Source organism: Sinocyclocheilus grahami, unplaced genomic scaffold, assembly GCF_001515645.1.
Source record: "Sinocyclocheilus grahami isolate Dianchi unplaced genomic scaffold, SAMN03320097.WGS_v1.1 scaffold1819.1, whole genome shotgun sequence".
Classification (NCBI taxonomy): Eukaryota; Metazoa; Chordata; class Actinopteri; order Cypriniformes; family Cyprinidae; genus Sinocyclocheilus; species Sinocyclocheilus grahami.
Genome location: NW_015506998.1, coordinates 239,864 through 263,359, shown reverse-complemented (window position 1 = coordinate 263,359; position 23,496 = coordinate 239,864). Strand labels below are relative to the sequence as shown.

Sequence of the window (23,496 nt, the reverse complement as noted above, 5' to 3'; positions counted from 1 at the left end):
AGATAGATAGACTTATAGATAGATAGATAGATAGATAGATAGATAAATAGATAAAAAAGTTAAAAAAGTATTCTTCATGAGTGTTTAGTAACCAGATTAATTCCACCATATGTTTATATTAAATAAAAGCATTTCTACATTTATATAATTTAAAACATTAATAATATATACCACCAAAAGTTTGGAATAATTGAAACTCTTATAACATATTATATTGATATTACATCATGGCAGCAGAGCAGCATATTATACTGATTTCTGAAGATCATGTGACGCTGAAGACTGGAGGAATGATGCTGAAAATACAGCTGCGCATCACAGAAATACATTACAGTTTAACAGAGATTCACAGAGAAAACAGCTGTTTTACATTATAATAATATTTCATAATTTTTACTGTATTTTCCATCACATACATGCAGCCTTGCTGAGCAGAAGAGACTTTTAAAAACATTAAAAATTCAATCATTAATTATTCCAAATGCGCTCATTTGATAGTTTTATGGTGTGTTTTGTTCATTCGAAGCCTGAAAGCATTTGTTACAGCATATTATTTGATCTTATTAGGTGCATAAAAAAGTATTCTTCATGAGTGTTTAGTAACCAGATTAATTCCACCATATGTTTATATTAAATAAAAGCATTTCTACATTTATATAATTTAAAACATTAATAATATATACCACCAAAAGTTTGGAATAATTGAAACTCTTATAACATATTATATTGATATTACATCATGGCAGCAGAGCAGCATATTATACTGATTTCTGAAGATCATGTGACGCTGAAGACTGGAGGAATGATGCTGAAAATACAGCTGCGCATCACAGAAATACATTACAGTTTAACAGAGATTCACAGAGAAAACAGCTGTTTTACATTCTAATAATATTTCATAATTTTTACTGTATTTTCCATCACATACATGCAGCCGTGCTGAGCAGAAGAGACTTTTAAAAACATTAAAAATTCAATCATTAATTATTCCAAATGCGCTCATTTGATAGTTTTATGGTGTGTTTTGTTCATTCGAAGCCTGACAGCATTTGCTACAGCATATTATTTGATCTTATTAGGTGCATTACTCGTTTCTCGGTCTTGACTGTTGATACCTGAAGCAGAAATGTTACCTGCAGTTACTTTAGAGAGGGGAAGCAAAGCGCCAAACTCAGGGGACGGGATGGAGCACAGTTTGGTGTTTTTATGACATCCATCCCATGATCCTCCTGGATGATCCTGAACACACAAACACACTTTAACCTAAACTTTCCTTTCTGACAACTAAAACTTTACATTGAACTCGGGACGTCAAAACTCACCAGTAACACTCCCACATAAAGCGTGGACGGGGCCCGGTTCGACAGGGGCCCGCAGAACTGGACGCTCCCGCGCTGGACGCACTCGTCCTGGACGAAGCAGACTCTCTGCCCGACGGCGAGCGGCTGCGGGACGCTGGGATTGGGGCCGGACTCCGCAGCGCGTGACAGCATGCTGACGGGGCCCTGGCTGTTAGCGGACGGCGCGAGGTTCGGCGGGCGGTCGCTGGAGCTGCCGCTGCCGCTGCCGCCGCGGGACGATCGAGGGAGCGTGATCTCACTGACCGGGAGGAACAGCCCGCAGCCGTCTGGACACCAGAACAACTGATGCCCTTTATAGCTTCCATTGCATTTACCACGACCTGCTGCCCATCCCTGACAGAGACAGACAGAGCAAGAGATGCGCCACTTACATTTTGTTATTAAAAATTTAATTTAATGAAACAGATTATATAATAATATTTTTTTATTTGTCATTATAAGCAATGAGTTATTTTTAATTAAATTACGTAACAATAATAATATTTTATTAATATTAAATATTTAATTATAATTCGTTTTTTCTTTTTGTTACTTTTAAAAATGTCCTGTCTTGTTTCCAATAAACAACAAACTAATATATATTTTACTAAATGTATTATTATTAATAATAATAACAACAATAATAATACAATTAATAATAATTATTATTATGCACTATAATACATTATTATTATTATTAATTAAATTTTCAATAATATATAAACATGTCTTTTTTTTTAAAACTACATTTATGCTTAAACCGAGAGGGGGGGAATATCTCACGCAATTTTGCTTCCGAAGTAAATGTCTCCTCTTCATCTATATTATAACACTGGAAAACAAGATTGAGAAAATGTCTGTTGTTCACAGCGACATCCAATCTCACTTTTAGCTGAACCCCGAAATGAACGGCGGAGCTTCCCCTCGTCAGCGGCCCGCGGTAACGAAGCTCCGCCTCGGCGAGCTCTGATTGGCTGCGGCTCCAGATGACCCGCACCTCTGACCCCAGCGCTAAAGCCGCCATTCGCTGCAGGAACTGCGTCCTGGACAGCAGTTTGACACGGACGTCCAGGTCAGGGACGGGTTCGAGCAGACCGGCGAACTCGGCCGGGACTTCATTGAGCACCTGTCTGTCCACCTTCACCACGCAGCCATTATCGATCACCTGTGGGGAATAAAGGGTACTGTCGCTTTAAGAACTTGTCATGAGCTATGAGAACATAAACACCTGACACTGACACCACAAATGGACTCCCAGCGGTTAATTACAGATGAAGTCTCTCACCTTCACCCACAGGTAATCTCCTCTCCCGCTCCTGTGCGCTCCTCCCTCCTGCTGCTGACAGAGCTGCCCCCGCTGCAGGCGAATGGTTCCTTCCAGGTGGTCCTGCACTCTGTAGTCGGACGCGACCATGTACATTTTGGGGGAGCGTCGCCTTCTACTGTGCTGTGCGTCGCCGGACATGGTGATGGACCTGCGCGTGTAAGAGACAGTAACACTTCACTGATTTCAGTCAAACTCAATAAAACATTATTAGTGACCAATGAAAACTAAGTTCGAATCGAATTCGCTTAGTTTCAAACTGGGAAACTACGCGCAAAGTGAACCAAAAAACATTTCCTGCCTCATCAAACCTGCTGAACCGCATCTGGCGGTTTGATCGGGGCTGTAAAACACGCTGAAACACAGGCAACACACGTTAACTTACCGATAAAGTCATCACCTCGGTTTAAAAGTGCGACACTTGTGCAATAAACACAATAATGCCTCACTTTCACTAAAGCAGGAAGCGAGATGACGGACGGCTGCGTGGACCAATCAGAGAGAAAGAATGTTTGGGCGGCGAACGCTCGCTGAACGGCGGGTGGGCGGGGCTTCGCTCTCTGAACGGGGGTGGGCGGGGCTTCGCTCTGAGGGAAATTCCACTGTTGCGTTTTTAGAAATGAGTTTTTTCTTCTGTCGGATATTTTGCTCATCTTCCGAGAATTCAAGGGTAGATACACTTATCTTAGACCATATCTATATTCGTTCAAGATAGTTGGATTTGACATTTATGAACAAAACTACCTAAAGCACTGAAAACATGCGTTTGTTACATGTCCCCGGTCTCTAACGCAACATTTCAACATGAAATATAATGTTTGATATCCTTCAGAAGTCATTTTTGTGTACCTCCATATCCCATCTGTGCTGTAAATACATTTATTTCAAAATAAATCGATAATATCTTAGATAAAATACACATTTTAGTCGTCTCCGCAGGGTTTCACTCAGCCCTGTTACCCTAACACAACCCCCTCTGAAAAACATTTTCAACATGATATTGCAACACGTGGATCTGCTGAAGGCAATGCAATGCCATTTTCTGCATATTTGATGATATTGTAATGATGACTGGGAGCGTCAACACTGTCCTGTTACCTAAATTATTTCTTAGATGTTACTTGTTTATTTTAAAAATACAAATATTTGGTGAATCACTATAATTTGCTGAGTATCCTCATAATATTAGCATGTACTCCATGTGGCTATATTATATGTATTTGCTAATTTTATCCTGAAATCTCAATCCTGTTACTCATCTATCTATCTATCTATCCAGACTTAGGGTGTCCTTAGGAGTGTTTTAGCTCACATCCTCATCTTCTCAGAATCTAACAGAACCGCAGACTGGAGGCAGGTCACTGATGTGAGGCCTTTAAGGCCTGATAAGATTCACGCCTCTCAAGCTGGGCTTGTCCAATGAGAAAGGCCGAAATCCCAAGCGGGAGTTTGGAAATACTGGGGAGTTTATGACTCTTTGTGTGAGAGCATGAGAGTAATTTGCAAATGGAACTTGAATCAAAATTACTAAAGATTCTCAGGACACTAATATATTGCCTATGTACCAACATATAATATACACGCTCGTTTAGATCATCAGAAGACGAATTCATAGATACTAAACATGGTAGGATTACATATGGTAAGATGACAGGAACGAGTGGCTCCATCATAAGCCTGCATAAAACAGTATACAATATAAAAGACAATATACACAATGACCTGAAGGATATGTGTGTTCATTCAAAGAAAGTTTTTCCTATGAATTAATTAGAGAACAGTCCATTTCTCTGGGCATTATGTGTCTTTCTTATGAGGAAAATGAGTGAGTTTCTCTGCCCGCATTCCTTTGGGCAATAAAACCAGTGATATCAGCGTTGGTTGCCATGGAACCAGAGGCCTGTTCTGCCCTCCTGAGGTATTAAGACGCATTTCAGGGGAAGGGTCCATAGGCCCTCATATGGCTTGTTAACTGAGGGGTGTTACAGAGTATTTATTAAATATAAATAAAAATATATATATTGTGTGTCTGATTGGTCCAGACGCTACACAGGACTGAGAAAAATGCATCTATCTTCCACTTAAAAACCGTGTAAAAAATTAAATAAAGTTACCTGAGATTGACCAGTACAGATTTTGAATCGTTAATTATGTGTATTACTAGATTCAGTCTTAAAAAAAGATAAAGATTTTTTTTGGAAGAGTTTTGGAAGCAAATGGCACCCATTCGGTGGAATGGAACAAGAGTCACTTTTAAGTCAGACATTTTATTAGATTCTACTTTCGTAGTCACAAAAATGGTTACATTTTAAACACAACAAACAGGTTTTTTTTAAGAAACATTTTTATGCATAATATTATAGACTTTAACTTTTCACATTAAACATACAAAATATTAAATACACATTAATAAATAAGTGCGCAAGTTAAGGAAAATACAAGAAATTCAATATAAAACTAAAGACTTTAGAAAACCTGCCAACTTTGCATTGTTTAAAAAAAACAAAAGACTTAAACCTCTTCAAAAAGAACAACAGACGCTAATCTTCCCTCGTTTTTAGAAGTACTAGAATTGGTTAAATCTAAGTGCTAACTAGTTGAGCTCTTGTAGCGCCAGCGCTATCAGGCTGATGCCGCAGAGGACCTCAGTGAAACACTCATCACACTGTGTCAGTCTGGTCTCTGATGCTATGGTCACTGCTCTGAGTGCTCGGTGTTGATGAAGTACGTGCTCAGCTGTCCTTTGCCCTTCACGTGGATCGCTCCTCTCAGAGTTACGCTGAAGCCCAGCCTTTGAGCCACCTGCGCCGTCTCCTCTGTCACCTGAAAACCCGACAAACAACATACATCTGAAGTGAGATCACGTGGAGCTGTATTTGTGTACAAGTTGACATTTACACCTGGTGCTATTAACATGCATCTCAAATGGGTTTCCACTCATAATGCTGCAGGCTCCCACTTTTTTATTCAACTTCAAACATGCTATTTTGTTAATTTGTGACCCTGGAGCACAAAACCAGTCATGAGGGTCAATTTTTTAAAATTGAGATGCATGCATCATCTGAAAGCTGAATAAATCAGCTTTGCATTGATGTATGGTTTGTTAGGATAGCACAATATTTGGCCGAGATACAACTATTTGAAAATCTGGAATCTGAGGGTGCAAAAAAAATCTAAATATTGAGAAAATCATCTTTAAAGTTGTCCAAATGAAGTTCTTAGCAATGCATATTACTAATCAAACATTACGTTTTGATATATTTATGGTAGGAAATTTACAAAATGTCTTCATGGAACATGATCTTTACTTAATAAACTAATGATTTTTGGCATAAAAGAAAAATCTATAATTGTGACCCAAACAATGTATTGTTGGCTATTGCTACAAATATCCCCCAGCGACTTAACACTGCTTTTGTGCTGCAGGGTCACATACAGGTTTAGAAGACTTGATATGGATCACTCTAATGCAGTGTTTCTCAACCAGGGGCCCGGGGCCCACTAGAGGGCCCCAGCAAACCTTTAATGGAGCCTCGAGATGACTTAAAGGAACACTCCACTATTTTTGAAAATAGGCTCATTTTCCAACTCCCCTAGAGTTAAACAGTCGAGTTTTACCATTTTTGAATCCATTCAGGAATCGAAACCGGTAAAACTCTACTGTTTAACTCTAGGGGAGCTGGAAAATGAGCCTATTTTCAAAAATAGTGGTGTTCCTTTAAAATTTTAATTCAGTTGCAAATCTTCTGCATTTCCCTGAGAAGCTTTGTGTCACAAAAACACTGAAACATATATTTATCTCATTTTATACCACTCAAGCTTCTCAGGGAACTTAAGCGTTCTCTTAAAAATGTTTTGTGAACGAATGCATATTTCTCGGGTAGTACAAAATATCTGCTAATTTGTCAGGGAGCACAAAAGTTTTGCGAACAAATGGAAACTAGACACCGAACCTGTGAATATTTTTATGGACAATAAAGGTAAATCTAAAGGTTCATATCAGTCTAAAACATGAAATGCAGTTTAACCAAAGAGAGCTCAGGCCTCATGTCAGAGACTAACTTTAGCTTTGTTAATTTCCCTGTGCAAATAAACCATCTTTTTTGTTTGAGCAGGGCAGATTCCTGAGGTTTACGCAGAAACGCTTCCTTGCATTACACCACAGACAGACTGATGTTTTGATGCAGCAGACAGTGAGCGCTCACCTGTATTTTATCCAGGACTCCAGTGCTGTCCATCCGGCTGGCCACATTAACCGTGTTTCCCCAGATGTCATACTGAGGTTTATGAGCGCCGATGACGCCTGCGATCAGAGGGCCGTGATTTATACCTGAACAACACAACACCCAACACCAGTCAGATTAATGTTAGATTTATTCGATTCTTGTAAATGATTCTGAGAGTCTCTTCTGCTCACCAAACCTGCATTTATTTGATCAAAGATACAGTAAAAATTATGAAATATTATTCTAATTTAAAACAGCTGCTTTCTCTGTGAATATCTGTTAAACTGTAATTTATTTCTCTGAATTTTCAGCATCATTACTGCAGTCTTCAGTGTCACATGATCTTCAGAAATCATTCTAATATGCTGATTTATTATTAATGATATGGAAACCGTGATACATTTTATTTTTCAGGACTCACAGATGAACAGAAAGTTCAGAAGAACAGCATTTATTTGAAATGGAAATATTTTGTCACATTATAAATGTCTTTACTGGCACTTTTAATGTGTTGTTTATTAATAAAAGTATAATTTATTTCTTTATTTTTTTACTTTCCCCAAACTTTTGAATGATAGATTATCACGGATTCCGCAAAAATATTGTGCAGCACGACTGTGTTCAACATTGATAATAATCAGAAATGTTTCTCGAGCAGCAAATCAGCATATTATACTGATTTCTGAAGATCATGTGACACTGAAGACTGGAGGAATGATGCTGAAAATACAGCTGCGCATCACAGAAATACATTACAGCTTAACAGAGATTCACAGAGAAAACAGCTGTTTTACATCATAATAATATTTCACTATTTTTAATGTATTTTTATCAGATAAATGCAGCCTTGGTGAGCAGAACTTTTGACCAATACTGTATATATATATATACTACAGTATATAATAAGTGTCTGTGTTGTACCGATCCTCAGTTGGAAGCTGTTGAACGAGTGCATGTTGATGTTCTCCAGTCTCCCCATCAGAGCGATGGCGAAGTCCAGCATGCAGCGGACGTGACTGTAGCTTGTGTCGCACGTCTGTGAATGGTAAAAACAGATGAAAACTCATGCATGTCTATTTACACATGCAAAACATGCCCTTTAAGCATGCCACACGCACGCATACACCTGTGACTCACTTGTCTCTCCTCTGTTTTGGAAGGTTTGATCAGTCCAGCCACCGCCATGTAGGTGCTGCCGATGGTCTTGATCTTTTCCACGGCGCTGAACTTGGGCTTGTTGAGGAGCTGTAAGAGAGCATTACGAGGCAGGTGGGTTAAAAAGACCACAGGCAGACGGCCAAACAGACATCGGACGGACATCCACCTCGTCAAAGTCTGAAATGATCTCGTTGAGGAAGCGAAGGCACTCCAGGCCGTCGTTGTTGACGCTGCTCTCGTTGTAAAACTCCTTGAAGAAATGCGGCACGGACGCGAACATCACGCAAACACACTCGCACGACTTACTGTACAAGTCCTGAAACACACACACACACACACACACACACACATCAGTACTATCACAGAAAACTAACTCACATCATATTTGATCATCAGGCTTTTATGGCTTATATAGTCTGATACAGTGAGAATAAGAAGCTCAGTTTTATCCAGAGACTCAAGCTTAGCAAATGATATTTCTATGATGAAATTCTGCAACACCAGTCAGATTAATGTTAGATTTATTCGATTCTTGTAAATGATTCTGAGAGTCTCTTCTGCTCACCAAACCTGCATTTATTTGATCAAAGATACAGTAAAAATTATGAAATATTATTCTAATTTAAAACAGCTGCTTTCTCTGTGAATATCTGTTAAACTGTAATTTATTTCTCTGAATTTTCAGCATCATTACTGCAGTCTTCAGTGTCACATGATCTTCAGAAATCATTCTAATATGCTGATTTATTATTAATGATATGGAAACCGTGATACATTTTATTTTTCAGGACTCACAGATGAACAGAAAGTTCAGAAGAACAGCATTTATTTGAAATGGAAATATTTTGTCACATTATAAATGTCTTTACTGGCACTTTTAATGTGTTGTTTATTAATAAAAGTATAATTTATTTCTTTATTTTTTTACTTTCCCCAAACTTTTGAATGATAGATTATCACGGATTCCGCAAAAATATTGTGCAGCACGACTGTGTTCAACATTGATAATAATCAGAAATGTTTCTCGAGCAGCAAATCAGCATATTATACTGATTTCTGAAGATCATGTGACACTGAAGACTGGAGGAATGATGCTGAAAATACAGCTGCGCATCACAGAAATACATTACAGCTTAACAGAGATTCACAGAGAAAACAGCTGTTTTACATCATAATAATATTTCACTATTTTTAATGTATTTTTATCAGATAAATGCAGCCTTGGTGAGCAGAACTTTTGACCAATACTGTATATATATATATACTACAGTATATAATAAGTGTCTGTGTTGTACCGATCCTCAGTTGGAAGCTGTTGAACGAGTGCATGTTGATGTTCTCCAGTCTCCCCATCAGAGCGATGGCGAAGTCCAGCATGCAGCGGACGTGACTGTAGCTTGTGTCGCACGTCTGTGAATGGTAAAAACAGATGAAAACTCATGCATGTCTATTTACACATGCAAAACATGCCCTTTAAGCATGCCACACGCACGCATACACCTGTGACTCACTTGTCTCTCCTCTGTTTTGGAAGGTTTGATCAGTTCAGCCACCGCCATGTAGGTGCTGCCGATGGTCTTGATCTTTTCCACGGCGCTGAACTTGGGCTTGTTGAGGAGCTGTAAGAGAGCATTACGAGGCAGGTGGGTTAAAAAGACCACAGGCAGACGGCCAAACAGACATCGGACGGACATCCACCTCGTCAAAGTCTGAAATGATCTCGTTGAGGAAGCGAAGGCACTCCAGGCCGTCGTTGTTGACGCTGCTCTCGTTGTAAAACTCCTTGAAGAAATGCGGCACGGACGCGAACATCACGCAAACACACTCGCACGACTTACTGTACAAGTCCTGAAACACACACACACACACACATCAGTACTATCACAGAAAACTAACTCACATCATATTTGATCATCAGGCTTTTATGGCTTATATAGTCTGATACAGTGAGAATAAGAAGCTCAGTTTTATCCAGAGACTCAAGCTTAGCAAATGATATTTCTATGATGAAATTCTGATGCTTGTGCTGTAAATCAGTGAGATCTTTATAAAAGTGCAGCAGATTCTGATATAAAATGATCTAAATATCACTCTATATCTCCAGTAATCTGTCTCATCAGAGTAAATGCAACACATGACTTCATCAGGAGACGAAACACATTCATATTTCATGTCTTTCTTCCTCGTGCTCGTCTTCTTTAGGGCTTGACATCTCGACAGCAGCAATATAATGACATGTTCAGATATTATGTTTATCATATGAAGTTGTTTTAATAAACTTGATTTGTTCTTCATTGTCGCTTAATCAGCGTGCAATAATTGATGTTTATTATTACTGATGATTAGGGTGGCAAAGGGGTGGAAAATTTCCGGAAGCTTTCCAAAAATCCCTGGAATATTCCAAATAATTCCTGGAAAGTTTCCAAAATTTCTGGAATATTTCAGAAATTTACTGGAACTTTTCCACCTTTTTGCAACCCTACTGATGATAAGCAATTTATTTAAAAAACAAAACATGCGACACGATGTCAAAAATCCTTGCGGCGTTCCTGCTTTATCAGTCCGATCAAACATTTATAAAATGTCTTTTAAACAGCGAAATACACTTTATGATCAAATATGTTTCTTATATCAAACAACAGCTTGAAAAACGTTACGATGACCAGCATTGAGGCTACATATCAAAATCTATCATATTATTCACAATCATGCATCACATCACAATCTGCAGGATATGAAATATCTTCAACTGTGGGACTTGTGACACCCTTCAGAGTGAGCCGAGGCTCTGAGCCCGACATTCCCGACATTCCCGGAGCGTCTGAGTACATACTTCACAGAACACACACTACACTAACCCTGCGGAGACGACTGACAGCCTTTAATCCTCCTCACATGACAACATCTGCCAGACCAACACTAACGCTTACGAGAGAATCTCAAACTGAGCCACAAATCCACCGGCAGAAAGGGTTCTGTTCTTCAACAACAGAGTTATTTCCAAAGCATCGCTCGCGGCTAACACAGCATTACATTTGAGTACCGCGTGAAAGTCAGCAGTTCAGCATGCACGACTCATGCCAATGCAAACTATCCCACGATTAGCACCAGATCTCATCTATGCCGGCACACTTCAAGACGCTTAATTTGGTTGCTATGCAGAAATTCATGCATTTTGGTTTGATCAAATATGGCACCAATCTACCAAAGCTGAAATTTAGCTTTTTTTAAAAAAAGCTTTCAAATAAAATAAAACGTTTAAAAAAAAAAAATCTAACAGTTTATCGTACCTTTAAACAAAAGAAGTTTGCATATGTTTTACGTTGAGTATCATATTTGATCATCAGGCTTTTATGGCTTATATAGTCTGATACAGTGAGAATAAGAAGCTCAGTTTTATCCAGAGACTCAAGCTTAGCAAATGATATTTCTATGATGAAATTCTGATGCTTGTGCTGTAAATCAGTGAGATCTTTATAAAAGTGCAGCAGATTCTGATATAAAATGATCTAAATATCACTCTATATCTCCAGTAATCTGTCTCAGTAAGAAGAGTCTGAAATGCTCCAAACATATAACGCAGTGATTGAGAGCTGAAGAAATAAAGGCTCCTCAGAAGATGTGAGATGTTCTGGAGGCTTGTGAAGATCATTCCTCCGCTGAGGAACAGTGAAAGTAAAGCTTCTGGAAACAAACGCTCCTCAAAAGATCCTGAGGATCAGATTTGAGACTCTAAAACATGATTGATGGAGAATCAAGTAAAGCTGAGCTGCTTCAGTGCAGTAAGTGTTCATCTGGAGATATTACTGACGTTATTCTGACCTTTACTTGATCAAAACCAGTCAAGATCCAGCTACAGTTACACTAAACGAGCTCTGACTGGATAAAACACTCTAAACGATCAAGAAGGCACGGAGGAGATCGAGTGTGAAACAGGTTTACAGCAAATATAGAGGCCTTTATGTATCAAATATGCTACAGTAGCATTATAGTGTTACATGCATCCATTCAGAGATGTTAATAAAGTATAGTGTTAACTCTGTGAGTGTTTGACCTGGTTCTGGATGTCTTTGCCGATGAAGAAGTCTGTGACGTGCTCCGGCAGAAGGTTCTGCAGCAGCAGTCTGTTGACGTTCTTGGTCGTCTCCATTTCCTCCGTCTCTTTATTAAAGCACTTCTCCAGCAGGAACTCCGTCCGAGAGCCCAACTCGTCCTGCATCACAGTAAACACTAACGTGTTATTTTATTATCATTATTCATCATCATATATATATATATATATATATATATATGACTATATCAAGACTGTCCTGTCATCAGCTGATCGATATATTTCAGTAAATAGGATTTAACTAATGTCATATATTTATAATGTATGAATCAGTTGCTGTAACAGCTAAAGGAAGTAGCACCATTCAGAGACAAAAACTACTCCCTTTAGAGAGGTAGTTAGTCATCTGGAGCGGATTACTTTGTAAACTTCCCCATTACTGAATACATCATATCAAACTAAAATATTCAAAATCAAATATGTGTTCAGTTCACACACACACACACACACACACACACTCTTACCTGTCGCACAAGAATAAGGGAAATCAAGTAGAAAATGACCAGCCAAATGCCGGACATGATCTTGGGCTCCTTAAGAACTCCTGGCCTAACACACACACACACACACACATCATAATAAATATTCATTTCCACTCAATTTATTGAAATTGTAGTCAAGATCCAGCTACAGTTACACTAAACGAGCTCTGACTGGATAAAACACTCTAAACGATCAAGAAGGCACGGAGGAGATCGAGTGTGAAACAGGTTTACAGCAAATATAGAGGCCTTTATGTATCAAATATGCTACAGTAGCATTATAGTGTTACATGCATCCATTCAGAGATGTTAATAAAGTATAGTGTTAACTCTGTGAGTGTTTGACCTGGTTCTGGATGTCTTTGCCGATGAAGAAGTCTGTGACGTGTCGGACGGACATCCACCTCGTCAAAGTCTGAAATGATCTCGTTGAGGAAGCGAAGGCACTCCAGGCCGTCGTTGTTGACGCTGCTCTCGTTGTAAAACTCCTTGAAGAAATGCGGCACGGACGCGAACATCACGCAAACACACTCGCACGACTTACTGTACAAGTCCTGAAACACACACACACACACACATCAGTACTATCACAGAAAACTAACTCACATCATATTTGATCATCAGGCTTTTATGGCTTATATAGTCTGATACAGTGAGAATAAGAAGCTCAGTTTTATCCAGAGACTCAAGCTTAGCAAATGATATTTCTATGATGAAATTCTGATGCTTGTGCTGTAAATCAGTGAGATCTTTATAAAAGTGCAGCAGATTCTGATATAAAATGATCTAAATATCACTCTATATCTCCAGTAATCTGTCTCAGTGAGATGAGAGTGAAATGCTCCAAACATATAACGCAGTGATTGAGAGCTGAAGAAATAAAGGCTCCTCAGAAGATGTGAGATGTTCTGGAGGCTTGTGAAGATCATTCCTCCGCTGAGGAACAGTGAAAGTAAAGCTTCTGGAAACAAACGCTCCGCAAAAGATCCTGAGGATCAGATTTGAGACTCTAAAACATGATTGATGGAGAATCAAGTAAAGCTGAGCTGTTTCAGTGCAGTAAGTGTTCATCTGGAGATATTACTGACGTTATTCTGACGCTTACTTGATCAAAACCAGTCAAGATCCAGCTACAGTTACACTAAACGAGCTCTGACTGGATAAAAACCTCTAAACGATCAAGAAGGCACGGAGGAGATCGAGTGTGAAACAGGTTTACTGGACAGGTGTCTTTTATACTGATAATGAGTTCAAACAGATGCCATTAATACAGGTAACGTGTGGAGGACAGAGGAGCCTCTTAAATAAGAAGTTACAGGTCTGTGAGAGCCAGAAATTTTGCTTGTTTGTAGGTGACCAAATACTTATTTTACCGAGGAATTTACCAATTAATTCTTTAAAAATCCTACAATGTGATTTTCTGGATTTTTTTTCTCATTTTGTCTCTCATAGTTGAGGTATACCTATGATGAAAATTACAGGCCTCTCTCATCTTTTTAAGTGGGAGAACTTGCACAATTGGTGGCTGACTAAATACTTTTTTGCCCCACTGTATATATATATAAGACTATATCAAGACTGTCCTGTCATCAGCTGATCGATATATTTCAGTAAATAGGATTTAACTAATGTCATATATTTATAATGTATGAATCAGTTGCTGTAACAGCTAAAGGAAGTAGCACCATTCAGAGACAAAAACTACTCCCTTTAGAGAGGTAGTTAGTCATCTGGAGCGGATTACTTTGTAAACTTCCCCATTACTGAATACATCATATCAAACTAAAATATTCAAAATCAAATATGTGTTCAGTTCACACACACACACACACACACACACACACACTCTTACCTGTCGCACAAGAATAAGGGAAATCAAGTAGAAAATGACCAGCCAAATGCCGGACATGATCTTGGGCTCCTTAAGAACTCCTGGCCTAACACACACACACACACACACATCATAATAAATATTCATTTCCACTCAATTTATTGAAATTGTACAACAATCACTGTGTTTCTGGACACATGTTAGAGTTACAGCACAAAAGAAACGTGGAATCAGCTCTGAATCTGGACTGTCAAACACACTAAATTTACAAAATCAATATTTGACTCCGTTTACATTCTTGATTCATGTTCCTGCTCTTATTAGGGATGATAAATCAGTGACGTTATAATAAAGAAAAAATGTTTGTCTTCATAATCTTTCATCAAAAGTCTGACATCACTAATCCTTCTTATTTTTCAACTGCCTTTAATAAAAAAACCTTTTCCATCCAAAAAAATCCACATGAATCAATTAAGTCCCACCTACATTGAATTTCTTATTAACTATATGAAATACGTCACATTGCTGAAATAAAATGGCAGCATGTGTCACTTCATGATAGCTTTCAATTTTAATGCAATATGAAATTAATATATATTCAGAGATCTGTTTCAACACATTCTAAGCTAAACTTACAATTAATTGTTTATACTAAATATTAATGCAGCTGATTGTGACTCATTATTTAAATTAGGTCTGCACAATTAATCAAAATAAAATTAAAATAATTGTAAATTGTTATTATAATTTTTTAATACATATGACATTTTACAGTACAATTGTATTATTAAAATAGTAATATATTTCTGTCTTCATTTTTATAGTAAAAATAATAACAACTGTTAATATTATCGTTGTTACAAGAGTTAATTATGAATAATCCAATAAACTAAAATGAGTACTCCAATAATAATAGTTTTTATTTATATTGTTATTATATTTATACATAATAATAATAATTATCATTAAAAACAATTCAAATTATATATTAGAATTATGTAAAATAATGATAACTGTTATTATTGTTATGTTAAAATTAATATTCCAATAATAATTTTTGTTATTATTATAGTTGTTGTAAGGGAAAATTAATAATAATAATAGTTATTTTATATTGTTATCATGTGTCATGTGTTATAATAAATAATAATAATAATCCTTATTTTCAAATTGATTAGTTTGCTAAATATCACTTAGACACTGTCACAGCTCAAGTAGGTTTCAGTCCACTTTAAAATTTTGGAAACAAAGTCAAAGCAAATACATTTTTTAAACCCTTTTCAGTCACTGGATATTATACATTGCATTTATATAAAGCTAGTCCTGCTGAATCAGGTGTGTGTGTGTGTGTGCGTTTGGCTCTTACGTGCTGTTGCCGCTGTAGAGCTGTTTCATGTAGCAGTCGGAGCGCGGCGCGTAAACGTGCAGGAAGAGTGCGAGATAAACCACCACAGCGAGGGTCAGGAGGAAGACTTTAACAGACATGCTCACACGCACAAACACAATCACGCCCAACATCGCCAGCAGACAGCAGTACAGATAATACTGCACACACACACACAACATATGATCAATATGACATCAACATGAATGCAAATTATCATCTCTATTGACCATTTATAATATAAGCTAAAAGCTCACCGGGACAGTGTAGAGATTGAGAGTGTTCAGTACTGTTGCATTGTGGGAAACATTTAAACAGTTATCGCCTGGGATAAAAACCTACAAAACAAACATAGATAAAGTTTAAGATTTTGTACAGACAAAGACATTCTGTACAGACAGACATTAAGACATTATTTTCTTTTAAAACAATAAATGTGACCTTTATGGGACAGTCGATAGAACAACAAGAAAGTTCTTCAGTGAAGGTCAAAACTAATTAGATGCATTTTGATAAAACATGTATATTACAATTATAGACTTTCTTAGAGGATGTTCAAGCTAATCAAAAAACCATAAGCAATAGTAACACATTTGTGCAATAATTTTTACACAGACTTGTTTGATTCTAACAGGATTAAAATCGCAAAGTTAGATTACTATTTCACCTAAAACTCCTCAAGAAAAACTAAACAAACATCTATCAACTTTTAAGGCAAGACACCCCAGGTGAATAGGGTAAAAATTTGAATAATATATAACTAATAAATAATCACCATATTTTCCCAGTTGATTGATTGCATTAAAAATGACAAAAAAAAATTATAACTACAAGTTTTTTTAAATGTTATGTTTAAATGTGCAAGTGAACTGGATAAAGCCAAGTTCAAAATTTTAGTTTGATTTTGTTGACATATTAGAGTTAAAGGTTTTTACAGAGGGGATTTTGCATTTCTCTTTTTATTACTCCATAAATCAGAAAATATGGTCAATAGGCAAAAAAACAGATTTTCGCCATGTTTTTAGAAATAAAATGTTGTATAAGTTCAGGCGAAAGACATATCAGCAAACCCCTCTGTAATATCCTTCAGAATATAGATAGGAATAAAACTTCTAAACCTGGTGTCTGTAAGTGCTGCTGAAGTAGAGATAAAACTCAAATGGCCTTTAGAGATATGTATCGTAATTGAAATCTACAGATGCAAATAGATAAAGTGCAATAATAAAATCAGGCTTATGATATATGAACAAATCCTTCAGTAAAATCCTTCAGAATATAGAGAGGAATAAAACTGCTAGGTTTGGTGTCTGTAAGTGCTGCTGAAGTGGAGATAAAACTCATTTTAGAAAAAGGCCTTTAGAGATATGTATTGTAATTGTGAATTGAAGTGCAATAATAAAACAAGGCGAAATACATATCAACAAACCCCTCAGTAAAATCCTTCAGAATATAGAGAGGAATAAAACTGCTAGGTTTGGTGTCTGTAAGTGCTGCTGAAGTGGAGATAAAACTCATTTTAGAAAAAGGCCTTTAGAGATATGTATTGTAATTGTGAATTGAAGTGCAATAATAAAACAAGGCGAAATACATATCAACAAACCCCTCAGTAAAATCCTTCAGAATATAGAGAGGAATAAAACTGCTAAGTTTGGTGTATGTAAGTGCTGCTGAAGTGGAGATAAAACTAATTTTAAGGAAACCTCCTTTAAAGATATGTATCACAATATCGCAAATAGATAAAGAGCATTATAATGAACACTTAAAATGTGTATTTTGGATGTTTTCTTTCTACTGGTTTGTAAGAAAGCGCAACATTACAAGCATCTTTCTGTGGCGTGTAACCCGCTTTTGCAGTGTAAAGGCGGTTTTGTCTGCTTTGACTCTTTTGTCTCGTCACAAACAGTCCTGAGCTGATGTTTGTGCAGGTGTTTCTTAGCACGTTGCTGTTGACTCACTATGTTCAGCACTGCCATGAGCAGCGTGATGAGCAGACAGAGAAACACCAGCAGCAGCCGCAGCGCCGCCCTGGTGGCCACACCGTCAAACAGCGTCGAGACCCAGCGGATGCTGCGGGGAAACTTAGAGCGCCAGTGCTGACACACAAACACATATTAAAACATTAACAAATAACACAAGACACTCCTTAGAATAATTATATAACTTCCTTTTGTTCTTTTTATTAACACATTCTTCATAATAATAGTAAGTGTTAACTATTTAAAAAGCCACAATGGTCAACCACTAATATGAATTTTCTTAAAATATACACACAAACTCATATAAATATGACAAGCAGTCATACCTTCAGGAACTTAGTGAAGACCACAAGCACAATCAGTATTTGGACAGGGAAAGTGGCACCGTACGACACCGCCAGCGCAAAATTTCTGTATGTGCACAAAGAAAACGTGTTCATTTAGAAAAATATAAACAATTTAGAAAAAAATGTCCTTAATGTTTGTAATAAATAACAGGCAATGTGCATTGTGTTAAAACCAACATGAAGACAGTTTTACTACTGAAATCTGGCCCTTGCCAAAATATAGATCAAATAACAGTTGTAAAATTGTTTAATTTTTAGGATACAGTTGTAAAATTGTTTCATTTTTAGGATACAGTTGTAAAATTGTTTAATTTTTAGGATACAGTTATAACATTGTTTCATTTTTAGGATACAGTTGTAACATTGTTTCATTTTCAGGATACAGTTGTAAAATTGTTTTGTAAAATTTTCATTTTAGGGTTTTGTTTTTAGATCAGGGATTCCCAAACTTTTTTGTCAGCCAAAACCCTTTGAGCTAAAATATTATAATCTCTAAGCCCCTAGAGATTTTAAGTTTTAATTGTTATTCTAATAAAGCGATAAGCCCCAAGAAGCCATGGTTTACAGTGAATTTGTAACAGCTAAGGGGCGTTGTTAAAAAACCCCTTAGCTGTTATAAATTCACTGTAAACCACGGCTTCACGGGGCTTATTGCTTTTATAAAACGGTTATTCCATATACGTAGTAAGGTTTCACAAAATAAAGCAGAGCAAATAAAGTGTAATGATATTAATAAAAACAGTATTCTTCCGCCAAACAATGTAGCGCCTCAGAAACAGTTGTGGTTGCAACAAAGTGGTTGCCGAGCAACACACAAACGTAAACAAAGGTGTGTTACTTTGTAGCGTCATTTACAACAGCTTCGAACGCGGCTCAGCCAATCAGAGTCAAGCACCGGAACTCTCCGCTTTATAATAATAATAATTATAATATAATGATTAGTAAAATTTTAATATTTCAGTAACTTTAATGATCACGATATGCAGCTAACAAATAAAACATTGAATCTGTTTTTGTAAGCATTTCATTTTGATTGTTTTTATTACATTTTATTTTTATTTGAACACTTCTATCATTTAATTAACTATTAGATTTTCATCAACCCACGAACCCCAGTTTGGGAAGCCCTGCTGTAGAATAGCGTGGACTGATGAGCCATTCACAATAAGACCAGCAACATCTACTAAAGTAAATCAAGAGAAATGTATTTTCCTATTATTGTAACGTACGATACTCACTTTTGCGAGGTCAGCATCTGAACCACAAACACAGAGATGAAGATGAAGGCCAAACATATGACAGAGCGATGAAGCCCCTGGACTTCACTTAACGAATACTGACACAAACATACACACCGTTAGAACATAAGAGTGCAAATAATAATCAACTGGAAAAAACACATGCTTTTAAGTGAATAAATAATTCACACCTGTTTCTCCAGCTGAAAATGATTAAAAAATAACGTCACACTGTTCAGCTTCGCTCGTTTCCTAAACAATGAAAAGATGACACTGAGTCAAATATTATTTTATGACTCGTTCACTGTGAAGACTGTGAATTCATAAATTGTTTGCTCACCCTTCATTTCCCAGAGAGTCTAATGAGTCCATCAGTCCGTTTTCCAGAACTTGTGAAGATCTGAGAAAAGAAACGAATGGGAATTACAAAGTTTTCACACTTGAGAACCAAATTCAGACCACATTAACGTCAACCACAAAACGAACTGTGTTCACCACAAAGTGGCCATAAAAGCCAGCTCCGATCCATTTTTGGTGCATTTTCATAGCAAACCAAACTAAGTTCAAAGTACTTTGTTTGGTACATATGCAAACTACTTTTATATCACTGATGCGAATGAATAAACCTTTAATTTTCACCTTGGAGTGTTGAACTCTGAGAGCACCTGTTGATGAGAAAATAAACGAATGACAGGAATTAATATGCGCCGTTTATGTTTTCGGTTGACCATATTCAGCGTGATTCTGTATGATTGGACCGTGATCATGATTGATACTGACTGTGGCTGGCTGTGGTTGGCTGATGCTGTCAGAAGTGGGCGGGGCTGCGAGCGAAGCCTCTGGTTGGTTAAGTCCAGAAAACGGTTTGACGGTTTTCCAGGACTGCAGGTACTGGGACATCCGAACCGACGCGCGGAGCTTCTGACGGTTCACAGGATTGTTGTCCACCTTCAGCTCATGAGTCTGAGACACATGAAAACAACCAGAGAAATTAATACTTTTATTTATAAAGGATGCATTAAACTGATCAAAAGTGCCAGTGAAGACATTTCTAATGTTACAAAAGATTTCAAATAAATGCTGTTCTTGTGAACTTTCTGTTCATCTGTGAATCCTGAAAAATAAAATGTATCACAGTTTCCACAAAAATATTGTGCGGCACAACTGTGTTCAACATTAATAATAATCAGAAATGTGTGTTGAGCAGCAAATCAGCATATTAGAATGATTTCTGAAGATCATGTGACACTGAAGACTGGAGGAATGATGCTGAAAATACAGCTTTGATCACAGAAATAAATTACCTTTTAACAGATATTCACATAGAACACAGCTGTTTGAAATTATAATATTATTTCACAATTTTTACTGTATTTTTTATTAAATAAATGCAGCCTATCGATTTCATCGATGCATTTGATTAGACAGGATTTGGGAAAAATAAAAGTATTTTATAGATTCCTACAGCAGATAACTGATAGTCAATAATGAATATTGTTGATCACCTCAGGTGTCGTGTTGGAGTTTTCTGCATTAGGATCGATGACCAGGAATGTTCTCTTTCCCTTCAGTGTGGAATTGCGACTCCCGCCGTTTCCTTCCTCCACCTGGTATTTCCCGTCCAGGTGAGCAAGCGTGTCCTCTGTAATGTGGACTCTCCTGTGAGAAACCATCATCATCAGAATCATCACCAATAATACTACGGTAATCAGACCTGAGAGGTGTAAAGGTGTGGTACCCAGGCACTCCTCCAGACTCCATGTGATTGGCTAGAGTCACATCATCTGACCAGACGTCGTACTGCCACTTCTGAAGGCCGATCACGCCGGACAGGACATTACCCGTGTGCACGCCAACACGCATGTTGATGTTCACGTCCGTCGCCTCCCTTAGCTTACTGCAAAAAAATCCTCTCACTTTAAGACCCAAAACATTTTCGTAAAAACTTTTTTTATAAAAAAGTTAACTGAAATAAAATAACATATTAAACTAATTTAATAAAATAATAATTTTAAAATATTAATAACAATATAAAAAAAGAAAATAACAACTGCAGCATTACAAAAATTAACTCAAGTGAAAACAGAAAATATAACAACAATTTTAAAATATTAAGAAAAACTATCATAGCGTATCTGTCAGACCTATGTTCCTGTTTTGTTGTGTTTTCTCCCCATGTGCTCCCCGTGACCTAGTTTTCCCTTGTTTTTGATTGTGTTCATTGATCTCAAGTGTGTCTCATTAATTCCCTCATTTAGTTGAGTATTTAAAGTGTGTTCTGCCCCTTGTACCCTGTCCAGTGTTAAAAGTCTGTGTCCTACGTGTGTTCCTATGTTAACCTTTGTTTGGATTAATTAAAACTGTTCTACGTGAATTCTCCTAAGTCTCTGCATTCCTTCACTCCTACATAGTAGGCATTCGTGACAGTATCAATGATATTAATATAACTATAACGCCCCTGTGGACTGTTTATTGTGGTTTCTTCCCCTTTTGTTGGTTTAGCCAATACTAATTATTAGTTAATCACCTCATTGTGCTCACCCGTCTGCCCCTCGTTATCGGCCCTATATCTGTTCCTGTCTCTTGCAGTCGAGTTTGTTGGTTATTGTGAACCCTACCCCGAGTGTGTGTGTGTGTGTGTGTGTGTGTCTCTCCTTCCTGAATCTGCCTTGTTGTGTCTACATTAAAAGTCATTATTGGAATCCTTGTCGTCCTCGTCGTCCTGCCTGCCTCCACACACCGTGACCGTGACAGAAACACTGTTATTAAGATGCTTTTTGATCATCGGACTCACTTTATGGCCGTGCACATGTCCAGACCCATCTGAACGCAGTTGCGAGCGTGATGAGAGATCGGATCAGGAAGACCCGACACGCAGTAATAACAGTCGCCCAGGATTTTAATGCGCAAACAGCCGTTCTTCTACAGAGAGCGAGAGAGAAAGCAGAAGAGAGAAAGTGTTGAGCACATAAAGTAAATAGAAACACAGAGAGCAGCAGTAACGCAGATCCTCGCTGACCTTGGCAATGTCGTCAAACCTGCCGAAGAGTTTGTTGAGGACGGCGACGAGCTCCTCAGGTGTGCAGGTGCTGGACAGGTGTGTGAAGCCCACGATATCAGCGTACAGGATACTGCCGACCGAAATCACAATTTCAATAAACTATAACAATAAGAAACGGAGCAATTCCAATAGGGTCAACAGCAATTCCCTCGCACTGCAGTGCTCGGGGCCTAATAATCGCTGTCTGTGAGGGCTTGAGCTTTGGGTTTGTGTGTAATCAGTATAGTCAGCTTCATATAAGAACCAAGGAAATGCTTTGTGTGTGTGTGTGTGTCTGTGTGTGTGTGTTTATGAGTGTGTTGTGCATGTTTTTGTGTGTCTGTGTGTGTGTGTTTATGAGTGTGTTGTGCATGTTTGTGTGTTTATGAGTGTGTTGTGCATGTGTGTGTGTGTGTGTTTATGAGTGTGTTGTGCATGTTTTTGTGTGTGTGTGTGTGTGTGTGTGTGTGTGTTTATGAGTGTGTTGTGCGTGTTTGTGTGTGTGTTTATGTGTGTGTTGTGTATGTTTTGTGTGTGTGTGTTTATTAGTGTGTTGTGTGTGTTTTTGTGTGTGTGTGTGTGTGTGTGTGTGTGTGTTTATGAGTGTGTTGTGCGTGTTTGTGTGTGTGTTTATGAGTGTGTTGTGCATGTTTTGTGTGTGTGTGTGTGTGTGTGTTTATGGGTGTGTTGTGCATGTTTTTGTGTGTGTTTATGAGTGTGTTGTGCATGTTTTTGTGTGTGTGTTTATGGGTGTGTTGTGCATGTTTGTGTGTGTGTTTATGAGTGTGTTGTGCATGTTTTTGTGTGTGTGTGTTTATGAGTGTGTTGTGCATGTTTGTGTGTGTGTGTGTGTGTGTGTGTGTTTATGAGTGTGTTGCGCGTGTTTTTGTGTGTGTATGTGTTTATGAGTGTGTTGTGCATGTTTTTGTGTGTGTGTGTTTATGAGTGTGTTGTGCATGTTTTTGTGTGTGTTTATGAGTGTGTTGTGCATGTTTTTGTGTGTGTGTGTGTGTGTGTGTGTTTGTGTGTGTGTTGTGCG

General features: G+C 37.7%; 2 protein-coding genes across 2 annotated transcripts in view; both read right to left on the bottom strand.

Moving 5' to 3' along the window:
* Nucleotides 1-949: 949 nt before the first annotated feature.
* LOC107572837 (ubiquitin carboxyl-terminal hydrolase CYLD-like) lies at nt 950-3,145 on the bottom strand. The gene is made up of 5 exons (XM_016259269.1): nt 3,050-3,145; nt 2,626-2,815; nt 2,227-2,505; nt 1,323-1,694; nt 950-1,239 (listed from the first exon to the last, which is right to left on the bottom strand). The coding sequence occupies exons 2-5, from the start codon at nt 2,803-2,805 to the stop codon at nt 1,063-1,065; spliced, it is 1,008 nt and encodes a 335-aa protein (XP_016114755.1). The 5' UTR covers nt 2,806-2,815; nt 3,050-3,145; the 3' UTR covers nt 950-1,062.
* A 1,806-nt stretch (nt 3,146-4,951) lies between these two features.
* The window catches only part of LOC107572836 (adenylate cyclase type 4-like), a 20,616-nt gene continuing 2,071 nt past the window's right edge, over nt 4,952-23,496 (bottom strand). The window contains exons 5-24 of the mRNA XM_016259268.1: nt 22,437-22,548; nt 22,212-22,339; nt 21,156-21,314; nt 20,923-21,076; nt 20,198-20,380; nt 20,057-20,082; nt 19,758-19,817; nt 19,609-19,669; nt 19,418-19,515; nt 18,159-18,243; nt 17,812-17,949; nt 16,114-16,194; nt 15,839-16,017; nt 14,494-14,578; nt 12,103-12,261; nt 9,747-9,896; nt 9,560-9,667; nt 9,344-9,458; nt 6,870-6,994; nt 4,952-5,487 (exon numbers count right to left, since the gene is read on the bottom strand). Of these exons, the coding sequence (XP_016114754.1) occupies nt 5,359-5,487; nt 6,870-6,994; nt 9,344-9,458; nt 9,560-9,667; nt 9,747-9,896; nt 12,103-12,261; nt 14,494-14,578; nt 15,839-16,017; nt 16,114-16,194; nt 17,812-17,949; nt 18,159-18,243; nt 19,418-19,515; nt 19,609-19,669; nt 19,758-19,817; nt 20,057-20,082; nt 20,198-20,380; nt 20,923-21,076; nt 21,156-21,314; nt 22,212-22,339; nt 22,437-22,548 (2,335 nt within the window). The 3' untranslated portion in view covers nt 4,952-5,358. The remainder of the gene's footprint in view (nt 5,488-6,869; nt 6,995-9,343; nt 9,459-9,559; nt 9,668-9,746; nt 9,897-12,102; nt 12,262-14,493; nt 14,579-15,838; nt 16,018-16,113; nt 16,195-17,811; nt 17,950-18,158; nt 18,244-19,417; nt 19,516-19,608; nt 19,670-19,757; nt 19,818-20,056; nt 20,083-20,197; nt 20,381-20,922; nt 21,077-21,155; nt 21,315-22,211; nt 22,340-22,436; nt 22,549-23,496) is intronic.